The sequence below is a fragment of the Schistocerca gregaria genome, chromosome 2 (assembly GCF_023897955.1).
Source record: "Schistocerca gregaria isolate iqSchGreg1 chromosome 2, iqSchGreg1.2, whole genome shotgun sequence".
In the NCBI taxonomy this organism is placed as follows: Eukaryota; Metazoa; Arthropoda; class Insecta; order Orthoptera; family Acrididae; genus Schistocerca; species Schistocerca gregaria.
In genome coordinates, this window is record NC_064921.1 from 377,506,846 (window position 1) to 377,522,319 (window position 15,474).

The window sequence follows — 15,474 nt, forward strand, 5'->3', positions numbered from 1 at the left end:
TCTTCAGAAACGCTTTCCTTGACATTGCCAGTCTACATTTTATATCGTCTCTACTTCGACCATCATCAGTTATTTTGCTCCCCAATAGCAAAACTACTTTACTACTTTAAGTGTCTCATTTCCTAATCAAATTCCCTCAGCATCACCCGACTTAATTCGACTACATTCCATTATCCTCGTTTTGCTTTTGTTGATGTTCATCTTATATCCTCCTTTCAAGACACTATCCATTCCATTCAACTGCTCTTCCAAGTCCTTTGCTGTCTCTGACAGAATTACAATGTCATCGGCGAACCTCAAAGTTTTTATATCTTCTCCATGGATTTTAATACCTACTCCGAATTTTTCTTTGTTTGTTACTGCTTGCTCAATATACAGATTGAATAACATCGGGGAGAGGCTACAACCCTGTCTTACTCCCTTCCCGACCACTGCTTCCCTTTCATGTCCCTCGACTCTTATAACTGCCATTTGGTTTCTGTACAAATTGCAAATATCCTTTCGCTCCCTGTATTTTACCCCTGCCACCTTTAGAATTTGAAAGAGAGTATTCCAGTCAACATTGTCAAAAGCTTTCTCTAAGTCTACATATGCTAGAAACGTAGGTTTGCCTTTCCTTAATCTTTCTTCTATGATAAGTTGTAGGGTCAGTATTGCCTCACGTGTTCCAGTGTTTCTACGGAATCCAAACTGATCTTCCCCGAGGTCGGCTTCTACTACACTCCTGGAAATTGAAATAAGAACACCGTGAATTCATTGTCCCAGGAAGGGGAAACTTTATTGACACATTCCTGGGGTCAGATACATCACATGATCACACTGACAGAACCACAGGCTCATAGACACAGGCAACAGAGCATGCACAATGCCGGCACTAGTACAGTGTCTATCCACCTTTCGCAGCAATGCAGGCTGCTATTCTCCCATGGAGACGATCGTAGAGATGCTGGATGTAGTCTTGTGCAACGGCTTGCCATGCCATTTCCACCTGGCGCCTCAGTTGGACCAGCGTTCGTGCTGGACGTGCAGACCACGTGAGACGACGCTTCATCCAGTCCCAAACATGCTCAATGGGGGACAGATCCGGAGATCTTGCTGGCCAGTGTAGTTGACTTACACCTTCTAGAGCATGTTGGGTGGCACGGGATACATGCGGACGTGCATTGTCCTGTTGGAAGAGCAAGTTCCCTTGCCGGTCTAGGAATGGTAGAACGATGGGTTCGATGACGGTTTGGATGTACCGTGCACTATTCAGTGTCCCCTCGACGATCACCAGAGGTGTACAGCCAGTGTAGGAGATCGTTCCCCACACCATGATGCCGGGTGTTGGCCCTGTGTGCCTCGGTCGTATGCAGTCCTGATTGTGGCGCTCACCTGCACGGCGCCAAACACGCATACGACCATTATTGGCACCAAGGCAGAAGCGACTCTCATCGCTGAAGACGACACGTCTCCATTCGTCCCTCCATTCACGCCTGTCGCGACACCACTGGAGGCGGGCTGCACGATGTTGGGGCGTGAGCGGAAGACGGCCTAACGGTGTGCGGGACCGTAGCCCAGCTTCATGGAGACGATTGCGAATGGTCCTCGCCCATACCCCAGAAGCAACGGTGTCCCTAATTTGCTGGGAAGTGGCGGTGCGGTCCCCTACGGCACTGCGTAGGATCCTACGGTCTTGGTGTGCATCCGTGCGTCGCTGCGGTCCGGTCCCAGGTCGGCGGGCACGTGCACCTTCCGCCGACCACTGGCGACAACATCGATGTACTGTGGAGACCTCACGCCCCACGTGCTGAGCAATTCGGCGGTACGTCCACCCGGCCTCCCGCATGCCCACTATACGCCCTCGCTCAAAGTCCGTCAACTGCACATACGGTTCACGTCCACGCTGTCGGGCATGTTACCAGTGTTAAAGACTGCGATGGAGCTCCGTATGCCACGGCAAACTGGCTGACACTGACGGCGGCGGTGCACAAATGCTGCGCAGCTAGCGCCATTCGACGGCCAACACCGCGGTTCCTGGTGTGTCCGCTGTGCCGTGCGTGTGATCATTGCTTGTACAGCCCTCTCGCAGTGTCCGGAGCAAGTATGGTGGGTCTGACGCACCGGTGTCAATGTGTTCTTTTTTCCATTTCCAGGAGTGTAGTTTTTCCATTCGTCTGTAAAAAATTCGTGTTAGTATTTTGCAGCTGTGGCTTATTAAACTGACTGTTCGGTAATTTTCACATCTGTCAACACCTGCTTTCTTTGGGATTGGAATTATTATATTATTCTTGAAGTCTGAGGGTATTTCGCCTGTTTCAAACATCTTCCTCAGCAGATGGTAGAGTTTTGTCAGGACTGGGTCTCCCAAGGCCGTCAGTAGTTCCAATGGAATGTTGTCTACTCCGGGGGCCTTGTTTCGACTCAAGTCTTTCAGTGCTCTGTCAAACTCTTCGCGCAATATCATATCTCCCATTTCGTCTTCATCTACACCCTCTTCCATTTCCATAATATTGTCCTCAAGTGCATCGCCCTTGTATAGACCCTCTATATACTCCTTCCACCTTTCTGCTTTCCCTTCTCTGCTTAGAACGGGGTTTCCATCTGAGCTCTTGATATTCATACAAGTGGTTCTCTTATCTCCAAAGGTCTCTTTAATTTTCCTGTAAGCGGTATCTATATTACCCCTAGTGAGATAAGCCTCAACGTCCTTACATTTGTCATCTAGCCATCCCTGCTTAGCCATTTTGCACTTCCTGTCAATCTCATTTTTGAGACGTTTGTATTCCTTTTTGCCTGCTTCATTTACTGCGTGTTTATATTTTCTCCTTTCATCAGTTAAATTCAATATTTCTTCTGTTACCCAAGGATTTCTACCAGCCCTCGTCTTTTTACCTACTTGATCCTCTGCTTCCTTCACTACTTCATCCCTCAAAGCTACCCATTCTTCTTCTACTCTATTTCCTTCCCCCATTCCTGTCAATTGTTGCCTTATGCTCTCCCTGAAACTCTGTACAACCTCTGGTTCTTTCAGTTTATCCAGTTCCCATCTCCTTAATTTCCCACATTTTATCAGTTTCTTCAGTTTAATCTACAGGTCATAACCAACAGATTGTGGTCAGAGTCCACATCTGCCCCTGGAAATGTCCTTCAATATAAAACCTGGTTCCTAAATCACTGTCTTACCATTATATAATCTATCTGATACCTTTTAATATCTCCAGGGTTCTTCCATGTATACAACCTTCTTTCATGATTCTTAAACCAAGTGCTAGCTATGATTAAGTTGGGCTCTGTGCAAAATTCTACCAGGCGGCATCCTCTTTCATTTCTTAGCCCCAATCCATATTCACCTACTATGTTTCCTTCTTTCCCTTTTACTACTCTCGAATTCCAGTCACCCATGACTATTAAATTTTCGTCTCCCTTCACCTCCTGAATAATTTCTTTTATCTCATCATACATTTCTTCAATTTCTTCATCATCTGCAGAACTAGTTGGCATATAAACTTGTACTACTGTAGTAGGCGTGGGCTTCATGTCTATGTTGGCCACAATAATTCGTTCACTATGCTGTTTGTAGTAGCTCACCCGCACTCCAATTTTGTTATTCATTATTAAACCTACTCCTGCATTACCCCTATTTGATTTTGTGTTTATAATCCTGTAGTCACCTGACCAGAAGTCTTGTTCCTCCTGCCACCGAACTTCACTAATTCCCACTATATCTAACTTTAACCTGTCCATTTCCCTTTTTAAATGTTCTAACCTACCTGCCCGATTAAGGGATCTGACATTCAACCCTCCGACCCGTAGAACGCCAGTTTTCTTTCTCCTGATAACGACATCCTCTTGAGTAGTCCCCGCCTGGAGATCCGAATGGGGGACTATTTTACCTCCGGAATATTTTACTCATCAGGACGCCATCATCATTTAATCATACAGTAAAGCTGCATGCCCTTTGGAAAAATTACGGCCGTGGTTTCCCCTTGCTTTCAGCCGTTCGCAGTACCAGCACAGCAAGGCCGTTTTGGTTATTGTTACAAGGCCAGATCAGTCAATCATCCAGACTGTTGCCCCTGCAACTAGTGAAAAGGCTGCTGCCCCTCTTCACGAACCACACATTTGTCTGGCCTCTCAACAGATACCCCTCCGTTGTGGTTGCACCTACGGTACGGCTATCTGTATCGCTGAGGCACGCAAGTCTCCCCACCAACGGCAAGGTCCATGGTTCATGGGGGTGTTACAGAAATTATATTCGCATAATTATCAAAACAAAGTTTAACTTTGTTCTTTAGACTACATGCGTAACCTCATGGATTGATGTTTTATAGCACGGAAATAGGTAATTAGAAATTCTACATCTTCCCCTCAAAGATATTCCAGATGCCACAATGAGATCGTCTCGCATTCATTCAGCCTCAACCACGGCCAGTCCAGTAACAATGTATCATTTCTATGTGCAACACTGTTTCTTTCCCCTGTAACTTCAGCACTGTACTCGTGTCTTCTCATGTTAAAAATCCATGCTTCCGTGACCACGTGCAACATCTATGCTGCTCCCAAATAACTTCCACCAAGTTGATGAGGGGAGGATGCGGCGGAGGCGGGAGAGGAGAGGAAATTTACAGCGATATTATACACTTCGCGTTATTTATAGTATTATGTCTCTGGGACCACTAAGTGACCTTGTGTTAATTTATATTTTCTGTGGGGCCATACGCTGGCTAGATGTTCATTATGTCGTCAAGAGAGCCCTTTAAGTCCTCATCCATTTCACTTTGAGTGCCTGATCACATCAATTTCTGTAGAAGTTATGTTTCGACAAACAATTTTTGGCGACAGTAAACCATAATCACAAATGGTGATGTATCTGCAACTCCATAAGCATAATGAGGAGTAAAGTTGAAATCCTCGCCCGGCAATCTAGTTTTAAGTTTCCGCGTTTCCACAACCCTCTTCAGTGAAGTACTGTGATTGATTGCTGACGATTACCTGCTCCATAACGCCCTTAATTTGTGATGATCTCAACGTCGGCACAACTGTAAAATCTGATCTTTGTTCCTTTTCAACCCTCGTGGATATTGTGCCATCTAGATTACACTGTGTCATTGTAAGGACTGATGAAGATTTCCTGGCATGGAAGGAAAGGATGTGATAAGGAAAGCATCTTTAGCCACCACCTGACGCTGTAAGAAAGGAGAGAAATTTTCAGGCATGCTTCACATTAACAGTTCTGTAGAGGATTGCAGTATTTATCTATATAATGACGTATGCTTTCAGAACCATATGCAACAAGTTTGCCGGCAATATAGGAGGATCTAACTATGACAGTGGGTATTTCTGTACATTCCCCCCCCCCCCCATTTACTTCACCTGTGGACGACTTCTCCTACCGATGATACTTCGGGAGACGTTAATACGCCTAGGGTGCAGCCGTTGAGAGGTCTCATCTCTGTAACTATAGTGTGCCCTCCATAGCGTCTCATTGCTCAGTCTTTACTAACCTGGGTTCAGTACTATCACGTAGGTGCTCATACAGGGATTGGACAGAAGTGTGGGAACATCGCGAAGAATATGTGCTTGAACATAGGTGCAAATGGTAGCCAAGCCTGAGTGTTGTGCTGTTGTATTTGACCACGAATGGCACCTGTGCAGCGTCTTCAATACGTTGAAACTGCCACTCGTGGTCAGAACTGTGTTCCATGTAGTTGTAAGTGCGTTATTTCGGTGCTATGTAATTCTAACGCAAGCAAATTGTTGGTACTCGTATGTGGATCCTTCTATAATCACGGTAACGGAAGTATTTGTGTTTCAAGAGACGCCGTTTCGAATATTTACACCTCGAAGTCATCAAGCGGACCAAAGTGTGTATCGAGCGATCGTAACAGACGGTCACTGAAGAACATTCTAACTGAACTCGCGAACCCTGTCGGCACTAATGCAACATGAGTGCAGTGCGATCTGGAATTTTAATAGCTCTCATCAGCGATCCAACTATCTGTAACACGAAAAAGTGGTGCTGAAGTTATAAAATCTGAACTGTAGAGCACTGAAAGGAAGCCATTTGGTCGAATGAGTGTTGCTTGACAAGGTCTTTAACTTCTGGCCGAGTTTACAGCCCAAGAGTGAAACATGTTGCGGTTCGGTGATAATTTGGGTAAGCATATCATCGAAATCCATGGGTGCCAAGGTTACTCGGCAACGTCGCTTTACTGCCAAGGATTATTGACGATTTTGGATGATAGGGTCCATCATATGGTACAACGTTCGTTCCCCAGCGCTGATGTGGTGTTCCAAGACGACGGGGCCCATGTTCACACAGCTCGCATCGTCCAGGACTGGTTTTGTGAGCACCAGGATAGACTGTCCCGTCTCCCCTGGCCACCACAGTCGCCATATCTCCATGTTATTGTGTCTTTCAAATGGTTCAAATGGCTCTGAGCACTGTGGGACTCAACATCTGAGGTCGTCAGTCCCCTAGAACTTGGAACTACTTAAATCTAACTAACCTAAGGACATCACACACGTCCATGCCCGAGGCAGGATTCGAACCTGCGACCGTAGCGGTCGCGTGGTTCCAGACTAAAGCGCGTAGAACCGCTTTGTCACAGCGGCTGGCTATTGTGTCTTTGTGGTCTACCTTGAGAAGAAGGGTGGGTGATCACTATCCACTTCCTTCATCGTTTCTTGAACTTCCCACTGGTTTTCAATAAGAATTATGTAAAATTCCGTTGAAAATCATACAGGACCTGTATTTATCCATTTAGAGACGACCGAGAGCTGTTCTGAATGCCACTAGTTTTCCTACAGCGTATCTGGCATGGTAATTTGTTGTGTTTTTGGGTTTTTATATTTGTGGTCACTCCCTCCACATAACGCAGCTACAGTTGGTGCTGTGGCTGCTGATCCCAGCCAGGCAGTGTCACACGGGGCACGCAACGCGGCTGAGAAACCTAACGTGGTGGCGGCGTAGATTCGTTCACATGCACCCACATGAAGAGCGAGCGTCAGTGGTATCTACGTTAAGCAGTGACAGGAATCTACTGTAGTCTGATTAAAATTACTAGCTGACACACAGATTTATTTTACGTTGGAGGGGGCGAAGGACGAACAGGAAAGCTAACTATACCTATTGCGACTTTTTGTATTATGACATTAACACAGATAAAGCATTTGATTGTCGCTTGTCCAAGAGGACAAAATGCATTCTGCCCGTGTTTGCAGTACAGACCCAGCTGTGAGAGTCTTAGGCTACTCGCCCTGAGACCTGATGAATGAACGTGAATGTGTTAACTAGAGTGTAATAGCTCTGTTGACTGATGCTAAACCTCTATTTTTGTAGGAGCGTCTCTTCGTTTCCTTTCGCTATGGCGCTACTTACAAATATATATCAGGTTGCCCATGGTGCGACAGTTAAGTGGCGTATGAAGCGGAGACTGCAAATAAGCGATAAATTATTATGAAAATTGCAGCACTAAGAAGCCGTCATGCAAGAAACGTCAAATTGACGTAAAGTGTACAATCTGCTTCGTTATGCAAATGTTTAGCATCTCAGCATAAATGCATAGATTAGGTAAGAGTAATGCCACAGTTCATATGTAAGGAAAGATTATGCAGCGCATTCCTCTTTCATTAATCGCATCTAAATGTCGGCTGTATGTGAGAAGAAATTCCGTGGCTCGTGATCGTGCGGTAGCGTTCTCGCTTCCCACGCCCTGGTTCCCGGATTCGATTCCCAGCGGGGTCAGGGATTTTCTCTGCCTCGTGCTGACTGGGTGTTGTGTGATGTCCTTAGGTTGGTTAGGTTTAAGTAGTTCTGAGTTCTAGTGGACTGATGACCATAGATGTTAAGTCCCATAGTGCTCAGAGCCATTTTTTTTTTTTTTTTGTATATGAGAAGAATGTGTTACACGTCGTGTAAGAAGCCAAACTTCTACCAGCACGTGTCCGAATTCGACAAAGACAGGAAGTGTCCTATCGTGACTGCAGTTTATCGTTCGGTATTATTGCTTTTCGCACTGATCGAGTAGCCACGACTGTCATGCGAATATGGAATCAGTGAGTTCAGGAGAGGCATACTTAACGCCCTGCAGGATCTCAAGGGCTCCACGCGACTAGCACCTGAGGGGCAGACATGCTGTGCTCTCAGCTGTGAAGGCTCTTACAATCACGTCATGTACTATGAGTCAGGAAATGCGCTTGGCTCCGGCAAGGCGAGTACCCACAGTAACTTTTTATTTATTTATTTCTGCATATCTAAGTCGGGTTGTTTCATTCAATACATTTCAGTTTGGCATTGAATTTTTGACATACAATACCTACAATTATATTAAAAGAAGAAAGAAACGAAAGAAAGGAAAGAGAGCGGGGTGAAAGTATAAGAAAAATCTATCATCACCTGACTCTCCGTCGCTCAACAACTACAGTGGTAACCATTAATGTTGGAATTGTCCAAGATTTCTAACCATGCACTTTGCTACATATAAGTTCATTGCTATACTAAACTATTGCCAATGATCCTGCATGCGTCAGCAGCACTTGAGCCTTTGCATTCCTATCACTAACTTTTTTAAAGCAATTTAAACAACTGTGCTCTGTTTACAACGGTTGGCCTACTCAAGAACATGCCATTGCGACCCATCATCTCCATTCGAACTTGAAAGGTTAAATATAGATGCCTCCACACTGGTCCACTGTTGAACTCCTTCTCGAGGTTGTCATGCTGCAGCTCAGGTTAAATACACATACCTCCACACCGTTCCACTGCTGAACTCTTTTTCGAGATTGTCCTGTTGCAATTATTCGCATACGCTCGAATCCCCGTTGGTCTTGAACGACTATCCAAACGCGCAGTCCGACGAAATCGGAGCACCACAACTTCCTGCGCGAATTCCAGGTTTTCGGTTTCCCACAACACCGGATGAGAAAGAGGCGCGCCGACAGTGGTGCGCCCAACAATAACATTGGAATCAAGAGGGGCGACACACAACACCTTCAGACAGGCCCAGGTTGTGCGAATAGACATGTTATGGACATATGCGTGCGACCTGATTCTCCGAGGAGATTCAATACATCATTATGCGGGTGCAGCATCTGACATTATGGTATGGAGTGTCATTGGGTACCCGGCACGATTATTTCCGTTTCGCGTAACCGTTTAAATAGCAAAAGTTACATTTCTGATGAGGCTAAGCCCTATCTTCAAGGTCTCCATGACGTCATCTTTCAATAAGGGGACGCGGTCTGGTTGTCCTGACTTACCTCGACTGTTGCAGGAGAACGTTCTTCAGATCTGTCACCCACTGAAAACGTCTTGTCACGCGTTGCCAAGAGACTGGCTCATTCCAGTCATTATGCTTGATTAACTCTGGTATAGAGTTGAAGCAGCATGGAGTGAGATACATGTATCTGACACCTCACTCAGATCGATTTGATATCTAACCAGGTTAGAAGTGAACCTCCAATTTACCTACACCTTTACTCATATGTTCGCCCTACTGGCCATTAAATTTGCTACACCAGGAAGAAATACAGATGATAAACGGGTACTCATTAGACAAATATATTTTACTAGAAGTAACATGTGATTACATTTTCACGCAATTTGGGTGCATAGATCCTGAGAAATCAGTACACAGAACAACCACTTCTGGCCGTATAACGGCCTCGATACGCCTTGGCATTGAGTCAAACACTTCTGGCCGTAATAACGGCCTCGATACGCCTTGGCATTGAGTCAAACAGAGCTTGGATGTCGTGTACAGGTACAGCTGCCCATGCAGCTTCAACACGATACCACAGTTCATCAAGAGTAGTGACTGGCGTATTGTGACGAGCCAGTTGCTCGGCCACCATTGACCAGACGTTTTCAATTGGTGAGAGATCTGGAGAATGTGCTGGCCAGGGCATCAGTCGAATACTTTCTGTATCCAGAAAGGCCCGTACAGGATCTGCAACATGCGGTCGTGTATTATGCTGCTGAAATGCAGGATTACACAGGGATCGAATGAAGGGTAGTGCCACGGGTCGTAACACATCTTAAATGTAACGTCTAGTGTTCCAAGTGCCGTCAGTGCGAACAAGAGTGACGGAGACGTCTAAGCAATGGCAGCCCGTACCATCACGCCGGGTGATACGCCAGTATGGCGATGACGGATATACGCTTCCGATGTGTGTTCGCCGCGATGTCACCAAACACGGATGGGAGCATCGTGATGCTGTAAACGTAACCTGGATTCATCAGAAATATGACGTTTTGCCATTCGTACACACAGGTTCATCGTCGAGTGCAGCATCGCAGGCGCTCCTGTCTGTGTCGCAGCGTCAAGGGTAACCCCAGCCATGGTCTCCGAGCTCATAGTCCGTGCTGCTCCAAACGTCGTCGAACTGTTCGTGCAGATGGTTGTTGTCTTGCAAACGTCCCCATCTGTTGACTCAGCGATCGAGACGTGGTTGCACGATCCGTTACAGCCATCCGGATAAGATGCCTGCCATCTCGACTGCTAGTGATACGGGGCGGTTGGGATCCAGCACGGCGTTCCGTATTATTCTCCTGAACCCACCGATTCCATATTCTGCTAACAGTCATTTGATCTCGACTAACGCGAGCAGATGTCGCGTTACGATAAACCGCAGTCGCGATAGGCTACAATCCGACCTTTATGAGAGTCGGAAACGTTATGGTACGCATTTCTCCTCCTTACACGAGCCATCACAACAACGTTTCACCAGGCAACGCCAGCCAACTGCTGTTTGTGTATGAGAAATATGTCATCATTTGCATATCACAGCATCTTCTTCCTGTCGTTTAAATTTCGCGTCTGTAGCACGTCATCTTCGCGGTCTAGCAATTTTAATGGCCCGTAGTGTATAATAAATAAAAACTTTCACTACGTGCCATACTTCTTGGTACTGCGCTTTTTATGCCCAGAAGTTTGCTTACTTATCTTAGTCAAAATCCAGTTAGGTGACTCAACAGTGATTTTGAGATAGGCAGCTTGTGTGGTAGGGGCGTCGATGAGACGAAGTGAGGTTCGGTGAAGGTGAGGTGCTGCAAGGCGCGCGTAGCTGCTACCCACCCTGCCGCCCTCCCAGCAGTCCCGCCCACGCCACCCGGTGCGCGCCTGAGTGAGCGGGTGTGGCTCGTGTGCGCAGACTGGTCGCGCGCGGCGACGCCGGCGGCCGGCGGGTCCGCGCCACCAGACGGCGGGCCGCCTGCGCCTGCCACGCCGACGCCCACCGCTCCGCCAAGTAGGTCCCCGCCTCTCTCTCTGCCTGCCTGCCGCTCTGTGTCTGCACGGTCTGCCTGCCTGCCTGCTTGCCTCACTCCTGTCTCACTAGCCTCACGCCGCCTCGACCACCCCACCACCCGACAGGTTACACTAACAGAAACACTTCTTACTTTTATTTCTTTATTGATAATCTCATCCTACTCCCTCCCAAAATGGGGCTGGGCTGGTAGCCACATTGCTGAAGCTCAGCCGAACGATATTAAAGTATATACATATAGCAATTTTTACAGTTAAAAGATTAAAATAATATGATTAAATGCTTCCGTTTTTATTCTACCGGGTGATCAAAAAGTCAGTATAAAAATGGGTTCAAATGGCTCTGAGCACTATGGGACTTAACATCTGTGGTCATCAGTCCCCTAGAACTTAGAACTACTTAAACCTAACTAACCTAAGGACATCACACACATCCATGCCCGAGGCAGGATTCGAACCTGCGACCGTAGCAGTCACGCGGTTCCGGACTGAGCGCCTTAACCGCGAGACCACCGCGGCCGGCGAAAGTCAGTATAAATTTGAAAATAAAACACGGAATAACGTAGATAAACAGGTAAAAATTGACACACATGCTTGGAATGACACGGGGTTTTACTAGAACAAAAAAAAGAAAAACAAAGTTTACAAAATGTCCGACAGATGGCGCTGGACAGCAAAACGTCAGTAACTGCTACCGTGACGAATGAGAGGTACGCCGATATGTTACAGAATCGCATCATCCCCAGCCTGGCTGATAAACACCCTCTTGGAACATACGATGTTTATGCAGAATGGCGCTCCACCCCATACTGCTAGATGCGTGAAAGATCTCTTGCGCGCGTCGTTTGGTGATGATCGTGTGCTCAGCCGCCACTTTCGTCATGGCCTCCCAGGTCCCCAGACCTCAGTCCGTGCGATTATTGGCTTTGGGGTTACCTGAAGTCGCAAATGTATCGTGATCGATCGACATCTCTAGGGATGCTGAAAGACATTATCCGACGCCAACCTTAACTCCGGACATGCTTTACAGTGTTGTTCACAACATTATTCCTCGACTACAGCTATGTTGAGGAATGATGGTGGACATATTGAGCATTTTCTCTAAAGAACTCATCTTTGCTTTGTCTTACTTTGTTATGCTAATTATTGCTATTCTGATCAGATGAAGCACCGTCTGTCGGACATTTTTGAACTTTTCTATTTATTTTTTTTCTTGTTTTAATAAAACCCCATTCATTCCAAGCATGAGTGTCAATTTCTACCTCTCTATCTACATTATTCCGTGATTTCTTCAGTTTTCAAATTTAGACTGACTTTTTTTATCACCCGGTACTATGAAACACACATGGCGATTTTATGGCTGATGCTAAGATGAAGATGATGATGATGTACCCGATCAGTCCCTGGCTGTTATCTCCCTGTACATGCTGCACAGGCAGGAAGATACACGGATGAGGAACATATAACAATATACAGGGTCTCCAAGAAATGTTGCGACGAACTTGGAGGGGTCGCAGAGAGTATCTTGAGGAACAAATCGCGTATAGTAACCCGTGTCCGGAACATCATCCAACATCATGTATTTAGGATATGGAGGGTATTAAAATGAAAGTGGAGTCGGAAATGTTCATCTGCTTGGCAGCCGGCGTGGACTGGAGGGTCTTTGGTAGATGTTGGCCTATGAGCATCGAGATTATGGGATATGTATGAATTGTGAAGATGTTCTAGGAATTAGCGGAGAAGGAGAGTCGGGAATTTTCTCAGCTGCCGCGCGGAATTAGCCGAGCGGTCGAGGGCGCTGCAGTCATGGACTGTGCGGCTATTCTCGGCGGAGGTTCAAGTCCTCCATCGGGCATGGGTGTGTGTGTTTGTCCATAGGATAATTTAGGTTAAGTAATGTGTAAGCTTAGGGACTGATGACCTTAGCAGTTAAGTCCCATAAGATTTCACACACATTTTTTTTGGTCAGCTGGTAGAGGATACACGGAGGACACAGAAAGTGGAAATGGAAGTCGAGGTTGAGTATTTGGCATTACAGAGGTGAATAATGTTTGTTGACGCGGAGATACAGACTACTTTTGCGAAGATGGGGATGGGTAGGATAAGATATAGAATGATAACTGTTTAGAAGGTTGTTTAACAGTATAATCCCCGTATAAGGCCTGTTGATAAATTGAGTGAGTTTAGTCTGTTTTAGAACTTCGCTTGGATGGAGATGCCATGTTAGTCTGTGGGTCAATGGTGAATCCAAGACATTTCTGAGTGGTAGTAAGATGGATGGGATGGTTTTGGATGGTGAGGTAGAAGTCATGGAAGTGACGAGAGGAGCTTCCTGTGAGTATTTCCTGGATTTTGATAGGTCTGATTTTAAGGTACCAGAGGTTACACCAGGAGATAAATTATTGAGGTGGATATAGAGAGCCCGCTGAGAAACTTTTAAGTAAGGGCGGTGGACAAGGGATGTATAAAGGGGAGCGAATAGGCTATTTTGTCTACAACTGACATGGTGAGACCGTGGTTGTGTACAATTAATGTAGGTTAATTCTTACAACGTGGAATAATAAAAATTGAAAACGGACGATAATGTGATGTGCATCTTGAAAATCATGTGAACAGCCGTTTGATGATGAACTTGCCAGTTCGAAACCGGTTACGGAGCTCTTTACCTAAATAAGTAGCAGTATTAATAGTGCCTGGTTAATAGTGGAGAGGATAGGACTGACATTTGAGACACTCCTGCGAATCGATGAAGGATGTGGGATTGGATGCCGTTCATGGTGACATGTCGTACCCGCTCTTCGAACTTGTTATGCACCCACTGCAAGAAAAGTCTCGGCAAGGTTGCTGTTGGAAGTAGCTGCGTCGCTATAAGTCGCTAATTTACTGGCATTTACTGTTTTCTGTTAACTGCTAAATTTAGCTATGAGGCAACGCAGTATCTATTCCGTCCACTCTCCATGAAGGCAGAAGTGACTCGCGGAGTTAACGAAATCGACACGTTAAGTATAGTGTTGCTTGATAGAGTTAGGGAGTTAGTACCTTCCAGATAACAGTCAATACCGGTCAACGTCATTTTAATTCCACTGATTCTGCTACTCCCATCATCCACCTTGCCGAGAGCGTTCTTAGAGTGCTCGTGCTTTACAATGCGTCTTTTGGGTGGATGCTGGATATGACGGTAAGTATACGGAACATACTGTGATCAATGAAGTTCTGGGACATCTGTGGGAGGGTAACTGACTTGTTATTAATGACGTCACATTTCTGACTTAGCTCGCACGTACACTCATGATAGTGCTATGCCCTAAAAATGTGTCTAATTGCTCTTTAAGACTATTTCTGTTATTTCAATAGTTTTAGAAAACAGGTAAACACTCAAGATTTACCATTGTGGTTACGTACGATATGCATACCCAAAAACCAACTACAAACCGTTTCTCAATGTCTTCCGCGTGTTCTAGTTTCTGGTCTCCACTTCCTCAAACATTTTTACTGTATACACACAGCTGTTCCTTGGATTGCCTTCTTTTTAATATAATTTCTATTGCCGCGCCAAATTGAGGCATAGGATTAAAAACGAAGAAGAGAGGGGGGTTAGAGTCCCTTCAACGATACACACGGAGCGTTAGCTCATTACGAGAAGGAAGGTAATGGATCGTGGACTTGTTCAAGGAGCATCCCCATATTAGTCTCAGGTGACGTAGAGAAATTCAGAATGAAATGACTTGGATTTACTGCGTTCTTTCCAATTATAAAGCTAGGTCTCAATCACTAACCGACTCGGTCGACATAAAAGCTAAGCATATCTACCTACACCTCCGTCAGAAGCAAGCAACTACTTCTGTCGAAACGAAGAGGAAGTCTTCGAAATATTAACTTTTATCTAAACTTAGTGCGGTAGAATAATCGTGTGCGTGTGGACCTAATTCCTGGGTACATAACTAGATTCCCTTGTTTCATTTTTTTTCCTTTGGCTCCGAGTACTTACAAGACTTCCACTCTTCGTCACGTAGTAAGTGATTCAGAAGCGCTCAGATTTTGGGCTCCGGTCACATCTTGATGTGCATAGCACACCCGTTGCTTTTGTAGATATTGCATTACACAGTACAAGAAGTGAAAGATTTTGCAACACTGGAAACAAGGTTACGTAGAATGCAACTTTGAGCCGTCAAATGTCCATTGGTATAGAGAAAGAAAAATTTACTCAAAAAAATTTTAACTGAGA

General features: G+C 45.6%; 1 protein-coding gene across 4 annotated transcripts in view; it reads left to right on the plus strand.

Annotated features, from left to right (window-relative positions):
* Nucleotides 1-15,474, plus strand: part of LOC126320425 (CUB domain-containing protein 2) — a 1,159,067-nt gene that overhangs the window by 806,619 nt on the left and 336,974 nt on the right. For 2 of the 4 annotated variants that reach the window (XM_049993913.1, XM_049993920.1), the window contains exon 4: nt 11,137-11,232. The exons of the other annotated variants lie outside the window; for them this stretch is intronic. In XM_049993913.1, coding sequence (XP_049849870.1) covers nt 11,137-11,232 — 96 coding nt within the window. The remainder of the gene's footprint in view (nt 1-11,136; nt 11,233-15,474) is intronic. 4 annotated transcript variants of the gene reach the window in all.